This window comes from Euleptes europaea, chromosome 6 (genome assembly GCF_029931775.1).
Source record: "Euleptes europaea isolate rEulEur1 chromosome 6, rEulEur1.hap1, whole genome shotgun sequence".
NCBI lineage: Eukaryota > Metazoa > Chordata > Lepidosauria > Squamata > Sphaerodactylidae > Euleptes > Euleptes europaea.
This window is the reverse complement of record NC_079317.1, coordinates 4010654-4023570: the sequence shown is the minus strand read 5'-3', so window position 1 is coordinate 4023570 and position 12917 is coordinate 4010654. Positions and strand designations below refer to the sequence as shown.

Genomic DNA, 12917 nt, shown 5'->3' with positions numbered 1-12917 from the left:
TAGTCCATCCCCACCCTCATCCAGATCATTTATAAAAATAATGCTCAGAACTGAACCCTTTGGCACCCCACTGGACACCTCCCTGCAATCTGATGAAATACCATTGACAACTACTCTTCGGCTGCGTTTCTCCAATCAGTTCCCCACTGACCTAACTATCCCGGAGTCCCTTCCGCAGTCCTCTTTACTTCCTCTCTTTTCTTCCTTCCTTTCCTTCTTTACTGCCTACCCACCATGTTTAGTTATGTTGATTATTTATTTAATTCATACTCTGCCTTCTTACCCAATGTGGGCCTAAAGCAGCTTTCACAATTCTCCTCTCCCTCATTTTATTCCCGTAGCAACTGTGTGAGGTAGATGAGTCTGAGGGTGGCGACCAGGTGAGGATGCTTGCTCTATAGCTCCCCCTGACTGCATTGTCTAGGCCGTGTCCCCACAAGACCTGCCTCTCCTGAGGGTCAGGTATTGGCCCCCTTAAGGGACCTTCTTTTTCCTGTCTGACGAGATTGAGGCCTTGCTGTGGTAACCCCCCCCCCCGAGTTCCCTAGGCCGACTGCCTTCTCCCCGCTATGGCCATTTGGTGAGTGCAGGGGGGGGGGGTTAGGATGGCCTGGGGAGGCTGGGAGGGCTGTCAGCAGGCACTGGATGTGACTTACCCAAAGTCATCCACTAAGCTTCCACGCAAGAGTTAGTATTTGAACCTGGGTCTCCCAGATCCTCGTCTGAAACTCTGACCACTCCACCAGACTTCATTTTCTGAACACAAAATTTTTTAAAGTACACTTCTTTTAAAAAAGCATTTCTTTTTCCATTCTGTCTCTGTGTGCTTCCTAAGAGACAAGAGAACTGTACCTGCTAACTGATATTTCTACTTTTTCATTCTTTTTTTTAAATTCTGTCTCTCTCTTGCAGTTTCAGAAAGGAGGGAGATGGTGAGGGAAAAGGAATCTGCAAGGGTGATTGCGGGAAAAGACAAAGATCTGCATGGAGAAGCGAAATCTGGGGATCAAGCTGTACCAAGGCGAGGGTGCAGAAGGAAAAGGGAAGCAAAAGAGAAACAAAGGAAGAAATTGGCTAGCCTTCAGAGCAGAAAACAACTTGAGGTCTCAGCCCAAGAAGAAAGGAAGAGGAGAAAGACAAGGCATAAGGGTGCCATAAAAGAGACAAGGTTCAGCTGCAAAGTTAGTGTTAAAACATGTCAGAAGGTTACAACATGCTGGAAAACTCAACATCAAAGGGTTCACACGGGAGAGAAACCATATAAATGCCTGGAGTGTGGAAAGTGCTTCTCTCGAAGTGGCTCCCTAACTAGGCATCAAAGGGTTCACACAGGGGAGAAGCCATATAAATGTCTGGAGTGTGGAAAGTGCTTCTCTTACAATGACACTCTAACTAGACATCAAAGGGTTCACACAGGGGAGAAGCCATATAAATGCCTGGAATGTGGAAAGGGCTTCTTTTGGGATGGCCAACTAACTTTACATCAAAGACTTCATAGAGGGGAGAAGCCATATATATGCCTGGAGTGTGGAAAGTGCTTCTCTAGGAATGAGCACCTAACTACACATCAAAGTGTTCACACAGGGGAGAAGCCATATAAATGCCTGGAGTGTGGAAAGTGCTTCTCTACAAATGACCACCTAACTAAACATCAAAGGGTTCACACAGGGGAGAAGCCATATAAATGCCTGGAGTGTGGAAAGTGCTTCTCTCAAAATAACCAGCTAACTGTACATCAAAGGGTTCACACAAGAGAGAAGCCATATAAATGCCTGGAGTGTGGAAAGTGCTTTTCTCAAAATATCCAGCTAACTGTACATCAAAGTGTTCACACAGGGGAGAAGCCATATAAATGCCTGGAGTGTGGAAAGTTCTTCTCTCAAAATACCCAGCTAACTGTACATCAAAGGATTCACACAGGGGAGAAGCCATATAAATGTCTGGAGTGTGGAAAGTGCTTCTCTCAAAGTACCCAGCTAACTCAACATCAAAGGGTTCACAGGGGAGAAACCACAAAAAATGGAGTGTGGAAAGAGGTTCATTAACAGCTATAGTCTTACCTTACACCCTAATGAGTCTAGCCAGCTTAACTCATCTCATTGGAGCTGCAAAAATGCTGTGTAAGACTGTAGGATTTACCAGAGAAGACTAAAGTTCGATGAAAGACCACTGAAGACAGAGTTGTGCTGCTTATGGGGCTTTAAACAGAATCACAGAATTATACAATCTTAGAGTCAGAAGGGACCATCTAGTCCAACCCCCCGCTCAATGCAGGATCAGCCTGGAGCATCCCTGACAAGTGTTTGTCCACTCGCTGCTTAAAGACTTCCAGTGAGGGGGAGCTCACCAGCTCCCTAGGTAGCCAATTCCATTGTTGAACAACTGACTTTAAAAAATGTTTGCCTAATATACTGATGGTGCCTTTCTGCCCGAAAATTAAACCCATTCTTGCGAGTCATATCCTTGGCTGCCAACAGGAACAGCTCTCTGCCCTCCTCTAAGTTGTGTGTGTGTGTGTTAAGTGCCGTCAAGTCGCTTCCGACTCATGGCAACCTTATGAATGAAAGTCCTCCAAAATGTCCTTACCTTATCTGTAAACTTCTTCCCAAGGACAATTCTCAAGCCTGGTTAATTAGTTGATTCAGTTCAACTGGAAACTTCTGTCTGGGAGGGGGTGGTCTGCTCCTTCCTTAGAATGTCGGTTTGGGGGGGGTCGGAAGGTGCTCAGCAGCTAGAAGGTTCAGAAGAGACAGCCCAGTGAGGTATTTAGGAGTCACCTGTGCGCGGTCAGCTTTTACATAAGAACTGCCTATTCAGAAGTTAGTCATGCCCGAGTCCTTATCCTTTATCCTCTTCACCCCCTCATTGTTGAGATGCTGCAAGAAAGAAATTGTATTATGCTCTAGATACCTCATGCCTCAATTAACATTTAGGCTATCCCGACGGAAGTCAGTTTCAGGTAGCCAGCTCAAGGTTGACTCAGCCTTCCATCCTTCCGAGGTCGGTAAGATGAGTACCCAGCTTGCTGGGGGTAAAGGGAAGACGACTGGGGCACTGGCAAACCACCCCGTAAAACAAAGACTGCCTAGTAAACGTCGAGATGTGACATTACCCCATGGGTCAAGAATGACCCGGTGCTTGGACAGGGGACCTTTACCTTTTTTAAAAAGTAAGTATTTAGATAGTTAGCTTTCTTGTTTTTCTGCTGCTTTATTGCTACAGATATGCAATTTGTACTTTTAAACATTTTTCTTATTTTTCTTTTCAATAAAGTCCTTTCAGCTTTAAGTGTGTGAGTTACTGGTCCAAACCCAGAACAGTTTGGTTGCGTCACTAAAAGGAGACAGGGGCTCAAATAGCTTGCTTTGTGTTTTTCTGTTTTGGATTTGATAATGTAATGCCTGTTCTCAAGTAAACTCGCCAGTCTTGGGTGGGGGATGATATACTCCATGTATAAATCACCTTTGTGGATGTTAATAAAACAGCTAGAAGTGCAAAATTCAACATAAATGACATGCATAAATTAAATTATGGCCCATTAAGAGCAGATATTAAAAAATCCTGTATGGAGTGGTCTAAGTTGAATTTGTCATGGTTTGCTAGAATTCATTTAGTTAAAATGATTATTTTACCCAAGTTTTTGTTTTTCTTTACAACTCTTCCTATCAAAATTGAGGAAAAGGATTTTGTAACATGGCAAAGAATTATTTACACATTCATTTGGAAAGAGAAAAAGGCAAGATTACCAGCCTCCACTTTAATAATGCCATCAAGTACAGGTGGTTTGGGGGTGCCTAGCTTGAGGCTATAGTATGCAACTGCTCAACTAAAACATATATTTAACTACTTAAGCCCTATAGAAAAAGGCTCATGGCCTCAGTGTATTACCCATGGTTCAGACAAAATGGATTCCAACAAGCAGATATTGGGGAGAAAAAGGTATGCAGCTTTATTAAACAAACAGTACCCTGTACCCAGGCTAATAACCTTCAGAAGATGGGAAGTCGTCTCCTGGGAGGTAAGCCACTTCGTCCTGTCTGGTAGCCCGTCCTTGTTCTGCAGATGCTTCTTATCTGGAGCCTCCTCTCCTCAGTCCTTCTCTGGCTTCTTATCTGGAGCCTCCTCCTCTTCTCTCCTCAGTAGTGATTTATATCCCCACCACCAGGTGCTCATTATTTACAGTGCGGTGTGACAATTAACTCCCTGAGATTACTCTCACATGGAGAAGGGCTGTATTGAGCACCACCTACCTCCTCGTGAGTACAATTGTCTTCCGCAATTTCCACTACACCTCAGATAGAGCAAACCTCATGCACCAATATTACCTTGGAGGAGTTGGTCTGGCTTAGACCCCAGGAGTTCACTAAATAGATGGATAAAAATCTGATGTTGTGGAATACCCTAAGGGAGTGGGACAAATATAAAAAATATTTGATACCAGAGGTATCCCCAATAATGACTTTCACTAAAAGTTCGCTATATCCTCCATGACAAGAGGGGGACAATTATAATATATGGAGGCAACTTCATATAAATAGAATTCAAGACATTACGGATCGGAAGACAATCCAAGGCAAGACCACACTACAACAAAAGTTGCCCCCCTTGGTACTGTCATGGTACCAATATCTGCAACTGAAACATTCACATGCCCCAAATTCAACAAAGCTTGCTCAGGCCTCCAACACAATTTGAAATAATGGCACTGACTAGGCAAGGTTATCATAAAAGGATTATTGCCAAATTATATAAGATTCTTTTGGAAAGTTTCCCACAGATCCCATCTTATATTGTGTGTGTGTTAAGTGCCATCAAGTCGCTTCCGACTCATGGCGACCCTATGAATGAAAGTCCTCCAAAATGTCCTATCTTTGACAGCCTTGCTCAGATCTTGCAAAGTGAAGGCTGTGGCTTCCTTTATTGAGTCAATCCATCTCATTTTGGATTGTCTAGGGTTTTCAAGGTAGAGGTTGGTCAGAAGTGGTTTACCAGTGCCGCCTTCTGTGCAGTACTAACCAGGGTTAGCAGTAGTGGCACTGCCGTTGTCTACGAAAGATCCTCCGCCAGTGTCACCTTCCACTACCGCTGCTGCCCAGTAGCTAACCTTCAGGGATTCCTCTACCCCCATCCCCATTGGAACTGCCAGTTCTCTTCTATGGATGTGGCCATTGATCCCTTAAGGGGGTGGATGCATCTGTCAAGAAGTTGAGATCCCTCAAATTCTTGGAGTGTGTTATTTCCTTGGTTCAGGCCTGGGAGGCCTATGAGTTTTGTGCGGTTAGGATTTTGGAGCAGTAAAATAGTTACACTTTGAAAACTGCTTCTGTGGAGGGAGTGAGGTGGGCCCCAGCTGGTGCTGTTAAAGCCTTCTCTTCCCTTCCTGGAATGCAAGGCCGTGCCTTGCCCTAGTAATTAATCGGTCAGCCATTATCTTAATGTTTGTAATGACATTCAGGTGTAGGGGGTTTCTGCAGGCTCCACCACCTGAATGCATTAATTAGTGATGCAATACTCTGACCAAGCAATAACCACAAATCACTTTCGTTTTCTGATTGGCCTTCTATGAGCTCATGCCATTGAAAAAACGAATATAGAGACAGCCCAGTCTTGAACAAACTATGCATGCTTTGGGGTGCACAGCAGAAAGGCTGTGCTGGCTGCATCACAACCCATTTGATTTTGGCCCTACGGGGAAACTCTGGTCAACTTGACCTGCTTGGAGATACCTTTTGGACAACCTTTTGAAACCTTTGAATGCTGGAAGCATCTTTGGAACTTGGTAACTATAAACCTGATGCAAGAAACCTTTGCCAATCCTTTTTGAATTAAAAAGGCTTTTGAATGTATTAATTAGCTATGCTAAATAGTTTATTATTTTCTTGCTTAACACTTCATGACTTTTTCTTTCCTGTAAACCAGCTTGAATCTTATAAATAAATTGTTAGCCTTTAAATGGCTTGTGTCTGTGATTTTGGGATTCCAAGCCTAAATTCTAAGTGCCTTGTTTGAGTGTAAAAAACCACCTACCAAAAACCTAAGACATTTTTTTGGAGTGTAATCTTTCTCTGGCAGGCTTCTACCTTGCAGGGTAAGCGTTACACTTAACTTTTGAAGCTTGGCAGGGGTTACTCTGGAACCTGTGCCTGGAGGCTTACTTTTGTTCCAGAGTTGGTGGCAGCTACCATTAAACTTGGGGTGAAAACCTGGAGTTTAATATTTTGGGAAACTTTTGACCCAACCAAAGCAGCCCAACTGGTGGAGACTGGTTGGAGCTCTTTGACAGCATCTTCGTCTGGTGTCTCAGCTGTCTTGAGTGACTCTCCTAGGAGTTTAGTCTCTTGATAGAGTCAGACCCCTTACTGTATTGCTCTCAGCTTCCCTGACACACACAAACCCCCTCACCACGTTAAGGTGTGCATCCAGAAGGGGCATCTTATATTAGCAAATGGGAAATAGTGGAGGGGCCATCCCAAAATAGAAATGGGGAAAAATTGGAGAGCTTATCCCTTCAGATCAGCTGCAGTCAATGTTAAAGAACAGGTGTACAAGTTTATGAGCAGGTGGTATATGACGCCTGACAGGCTACATAAGATAAAACAGACATATCCAAATAAATGTTGGAAAGGGTGCAGGGGAAAAGCAGACTTTGCTCATTGTTGGTGGACATGTCCTAGAATCAAGGAATTTGGGATAAAATTATTTCTAAAATTAAAAAAAATGTTTTGTATAAACTGAACCCGGTACTACCTTACGTATTGTTACATCTACAAGATGACCAACATGAAGATGAATGTAAGAAAGAACTTACTTCAATCTTGATTTTGGCTGCACAGAGCCTTTTAGCACTGTTTTGGAAAAGGAAATCTATCCCAACATTGAAACAATGGTACTCTAAAGTGTAGAGGTTAATGATTTTTTAAAATTTCTTTTTATACAAGTTTCTAATATATATTACTTATTCAACATACATTGTTTGTATATCGTACTTTTCTCATTCCCTTCCCACCCCTTCCATCCCCCTCCCTATCCCCGCTCCTTCTCCTTGTAATTTTTAGTCTCTTAACCCCAGCCACGGGCACAAAGTCTGGATCTTCCACCGAATGTCTTCCTTCCATTGATATCCACTCTAAGTAGGTCTTCCATCTACTCCTGATTTCCCTGTTCTTATCTTCCCATGAAGTCTTCTGACACATCATCTCGACGATATCCGACTGTATAAATTCAAACAAATAGTTGTGCCAGATTTCTATAGTCCGTTTACTTTTATCCTTCCAGCCCAGAGCTATTACTGCTTTGCTTGCTAATAACATAGCCTTGAATGGGGCTTGATCCCTCTTGTTTACCGCCAAGTTCCCTGTTATACTCATTAACATTAGCTTAAAATCTATGGTTACGGGTACTTTACATATTCTCCTTATAATTTTTAGTATTTGTGTCCAAAAATCCCTAGCCTCTGGGCATTCCCACCACATGTGGGAGAACCATCCTTTAGATTGTCTACAATGCTAGCACATGGGGCTTAGTCCCGGATCATATTCGCTAATTGCGCTGGTGTTTTATACCATTTTGTAAACAAATTATGTTCCAACTCATTAAATTTAATCACTTTAATTTCCTCTAATCCTTTCATAATTTTACCTGCTGTGTTTTCTGATATCTGACCTTCCTTACTCCAAGTTTTTTGTAAATATGATATTGTCTTATCTTTGTTTGATATCATTTTCCTATAAATTTTTCCTGCCAATTCTTGTTTTGATTTTTGCATTTCTTTATATATTTCTTCCATTGGTTCTTCTGACCATATTTCCCCTTTATCATTGATCATTTTAACCCTTCTGTAGAGGCCTGTTGTTTTTAACCAATATTGCTTGCCTATCTCTTCTACTATCTCCTGTAAAGGTTTTAGGGTTCCTCCTCTGTACATATCTCCCAGTCTGTAATATCCTTTTGACCTTAGGATTTCCCACCATTTACATTCCCTCATTTCGGTGTGCATAGTCTCTAGTGGTGCCCACCTTGAAGTCCTTCCTAGCCATAAAGGTTGCCATTTACTCCATACCTCTAGTGTTGCGCGTCTGGGCCCTATGGTTAATTTTAAATATTTACTTATAACTTTTGAGAAAATACCAAATCTTCCTATGTCACTGTTGATCTTGTTTTCAAATCTAACCCATTTCTGGTCACTTTCTTCCCCTTCTCTAATAATGACTTTAATTGGAAGGCGGCATAATAGCAATTCAAATCAGGGACTCCCCAACCCAATTTTGAACTGTGGCTATATACCAATCTTTTTGAATTCTACATTTTTTGCTATCAAATATCCACCCTCTTATCATTCTATTCCAGTGTTCTAATTTTTTTTAACTAATTCCTAATGGTATCATCTGAAATAAGTACGTTAACTTAGGCACCCAGAACATTTTAGTACTTCTAATTCTAGAGGAGATTCCTAAGGTTTTATTTCTCCACCTTTTCATATCCTTCTCTATCTTCCTCCATACGTTATTATAATTGACCTCTGATAGTCTATTAATATTCTTTTGTAATACTATACCTAAGTATTTAAACTTTTTAGCTTCCACTCCTATCCAAGTTGACAACCTATCATATCTATATTATTTCTAATCTTCCTCAATAAAACTTCTAACATTAAGATAAACAGTAAGGGTGACAGAGGACAGCCTTGTCTTGTACTTTTTTGGATTTCAAATTGTGATGTCAAACTACCGTTAATCAGCAATCTAGCCATTTGATAAGTGTAAATATTTCCAATAGCTGATTGAAAATTTTGTCCCAAACCCATATATTCTAATACTTTTTTCATAAATTTCCAATTTATATTAATTCTAATTAAAATCGCATTATGATCAGATAATACCTTGGGTAAAATTCCAGGATTTTCAGACAAACTTGTAATACCTTTGGAAGGCCAAAACATGTCTATTCTTGAGTGAGAAAAATGTCTAGATGAATAAAAGTGTATCCCTTTTTGTTACCATTTACCAGTCTTTATATATCAAACATTTCCCACGGTTCTGTAAGATGATTAAAAATACCTGGTAATTTACCCTCACTTTTACCCTTTTTCTTCTTTGACTTCTGGATCCGGGGGGAATGCTGCGGCAGCGCGAACGATCGCGCTCCGAGCTTGAAGCAGCCGGGGGGCAGGAATCCACCCCCTAACACCTGGCAAGCAGCACCCTTTGAAGAAGAGGGGATGCTGACTGAGGCGCCGTGAGCTCCCCGTCCTAGGAGCGGCCGTTGCCTCAGAAGCGGCGACGAATGCTTGGATGGGTGAGCCAAGGAGCGGGCGCCATTAAAGTCCAAGGAGCCGGGAAAAGCTGCGGGGAGACCCTGATCTTCATAAAACAAGGGTGTTTTTTTTTACATTCTATGTGTTATTGAAAACCAACATCACTGAGGTGTCTGACAGTAATTGTGAATGAATAAAAAGCACTCTGGACTTTATCTAAAACTCGCTAACAGATCCAAATCGAAACTTGGTTTTTTGCCAGTTGTGGCGCACTTGAAATTCAGTCCTGCCAGCCAAGCAAATCTAATTAAAAACTTGAGGGTGTTCAAAAGCTGGCAAAAGACATCAGACTGAAGAAACAGATGTGCTAATGTACTCTCTCAGATCTGGATTTTGAATCAACTTACAATAGAAGGTACACCGATGAGGCTAATGAAGGAGATTCCCGGAAGACTACTGAGGGAAAGAAAGGACTTTGCAGAGATTGTGGAACGACTGAGATGTAATGGAATTCAAACACAGATGGGAATTTCCTCAAGGTATTTCTTTTCTCTTCAAAGCAAAAAGGTTTAAGATCACAGACACTGTCAAAGCGGAACAATTTTTAAGAAGATATGAAGGAGATCTGTGCAAACCACCACGTCTATCTTGTTGGAAAGGATCTTTCCGAAGAAGAAAAGGTGGCAGAAGCAAGTGGTGGGCCAAAACTACCATCATCAGAGGAGGACTCTCAATCAGAAGATGGCTGAACTATTTACAGAAAAAAAAGAAAAGAAACTAAAGGGAGTTAGGGGGGTGCGGTGAGATTAAATTTGGAAAAAAGTTTAAGAATGGGGTTTGATTGAACGTTGAAATGTTACAAATATTATCATGGAATATTAACGGTTTGAACTCTCCTAATAAGAGGAAGAAAATATTTTATCACTTACAAAAGTCAAAAGCTAATGTTTTTTGTTTACAGGAAACTCATATTTTAACAAAGGATATCATAAGGTTGGAGCAAACAAAATTGGGTTAATTATTTACATCATGCAATGAAAAGAAAAAAACAAATGGAATAGCTATGTGTATCCCTTTGACACTAGAACCTAAGATTATATATAAAGATAATGATGGGAGGATTGTGTTGGTAGAAATTGTAAGTGGTTTTCAAAAAATACTGTTAGTTGGTATCTATGCACCTAATATTAATAAAAAAATGTTTTATAATAATTTGGCATCGATATTAGCCGAATATGCTAAAGAAAAAATGATCTGGATGGGAGATTTTAATGGGGTGATGGATACAAGGTTGGATAGATCTACAAAGAAGAAAAAGGGTCAAAAATATTTTTTAAAGATAATCTCTTAATAAACCAACAGGGGACATAAATCTAATAAAAGCAATGCCCCCAAAACAATCATTCAAAAGCCAACATGCAACTATTTAAAACAATAAAACTGTCTGCACTGTCTGTCCGCTCTGTTTGCCGGTGAAGGAGTTCAGTTCGTTAAATTCTGACTTTAAGCTTAAACTCTCCCATTTCTCCAACTGTGCCACAAGCAAAGTCGTGTACTGTATCACGTGTAAATTTGGGAAATTATACGTGGGCAGCACAGTTCGCCCGGTCAAGCTCCGAATTGGGGAGCATAAATCTAGGATTAGGGCATGTGTGCTTGATGCTCCTTTGACCTCACATTTCATAGAAAACAAGCACAATGAAAACGACCTTCATTTTTTTGTGATATGGATATATAAAGGACATTCATTTGATTTGGATAATGTACAAAATATCCTTTTGAGACAGGAAATGAGGTTCACCTACCTCTTTAAATCTTATGTACCTTTTCGTTTAAATAATGAGTTGGATTTATCTTGCTTCTTATAAGATCAATTTGAATATTATAGAAGTGCTTCTTTATTCCAAAAAACAACAGCTGTTCCATATAACATCCTTAATCAGTCAGAGCAGCCTGACATTACAGTAGCTGGTAATAAATTACACACACCTGGGATCATAGAATCAAGCAGCTTCCATTGAGCAGCCAACCAGGCGCATTGAGAGATGAGACATCCTGACTAATTTATAAATTTCTATATCTCTATCAAGTAAGGTACGTGTGCTTATGTATATCGATATGCTTGCTTCTTCTACAATTTTGTTAAAATTAAGACATAGACAAAGACATTATAAAATGTAAATTTATTATGAATTTTAGGAATATTAATATTTATGAAGCAGACGGCTGAAGAAGCTGCCTTACGGCAGTGAAAACACAGAAGTACATCTGGACGGCGTTTCCATCTCTTTTTATGCTTCATTACAAATTCTGAAAGAGAGAAAGAATTATACTTACCTTGTAATAGGATCATTTACTTGTTGTGACTATTACTGTAGCATCACATCTAGCTACATTTTTGTTGTTCTTCGTCTTGTCTTGTTCTGTGTCACTTTGTAATTTTCACTTGGTATTGTTGTTGATCATTGCTAGCACTCATTGCATGTTTGTATTTGACAATATAGTTGGTTTATATTTGAGAGCCTTGTACTATCCTTTTACACAGCCAGTCTATTTAGTATAGCTGTTCTACTGATTCTGGAGCAAAGCTGACAAGATTGCAAAAGGGGAAATAAGGAAAAGGGAGAGGCAGAGATGGAGGTTCTGCAGAAAAAGTACATGGGGAGTGTTGGGACCCCCGATCATTATAGAATCCAATGAGACAATGAGGGAGGAGGTTGGATGAATTTACAGCTCATTTATTTTATCAAAAAAGTGCAGCTGGGTGGAAGAGAATCAGGGCCAACAGAGTCGAGAAACTGTCCACCCAGGGCGGGGTTAAAGCATCACCCTTTATAGACTTTTAGCATTCCATGTTCAATAAAGATACAATTCTGAACATCCCATCCTCTGTCACCATTACCTAATTTAGCTTCTATTGCTCAAGCGCCACCCAGTCGATACTTTTATGAATGGAAGCCTTCTCTACTGACAGTTCGCCATGTTAAGGGAAGGGACTTTAGGAGAGTCAGCAGTTTCTGAGCCTCTGTGTGTGTGTGTGTGTGTTTGCCTTGAGGCACAGAGGGCGAGGGAAGGGGGGGCTGACACTTGCGTGCCTTCTTTGCCCCCCCCCTTCCAGACACATGTGAAACATCTCCTCTTTACAAAAAAAAGTATTTGGGCTGCACCACCAAACTCCTGCAATCACCATTTCGTGGCACTGCATTGGGGCAAAAATGTAGCTCCAAAGTATTGATCCCCCCAAGTGAATTTCGGGTTCAAATCACATCTCATGTCCGGGGAAGGGGGGTATGGTTTGTACCAAAAAAATCAGGCATCCAACACTAAGAGGCAGAGCAATGGCACAAAAACTCACTCTCAACCACCAAACCACACATATATCATGTCTTTAGCCACAGAATACACGACATCCATGAGTCCACTGCTTTGTGGCACCTCCATGGTGCAAGGATTTTATGGTGCAATCTGTGATCCTGAATTTGGGGTGGCCCCATGTAAGAATCACAAGGATCTGTGCTTGGGAACTGTTTTCATCCCCTCGCAGCACCGTGAAGCAGCGGACGTGTGACCTTTGTGGCGCTGCCCATAGACTTAAGAACATGATCCACCCTCTGATGGTGGGTTTTATTTTGTTTGAATATAAAAATCATATGAATTCATGAGG

General features: G+C 41.1%; 1 protein-coding gene across 1 annotated transcript in view; it reads left to right on the top strand.

Moving 5' to 3' along the window:
- The window catches only part of LOC130478875 (zinc finger protein 665-like), a gene marked incomplete at its 3' end in the record, with an annotated part of 30629 nt that extends 28629 nt beyond the window's left edge, over positions 1 to 2000 (top strand). The window contains exon 5 of the mRNA XM_056851118.1: positions 1231 to 2000. Coding sequence (XP_056707096.1) covers positions 1231 to 2000 — 770 coding nt within the window. The remainder of the gene's footprint in view (positions 1 to 1230) is intronic.
- Between the last annotated feature and the right edge of the window lie 10917 nt (positions 2001 to 12917).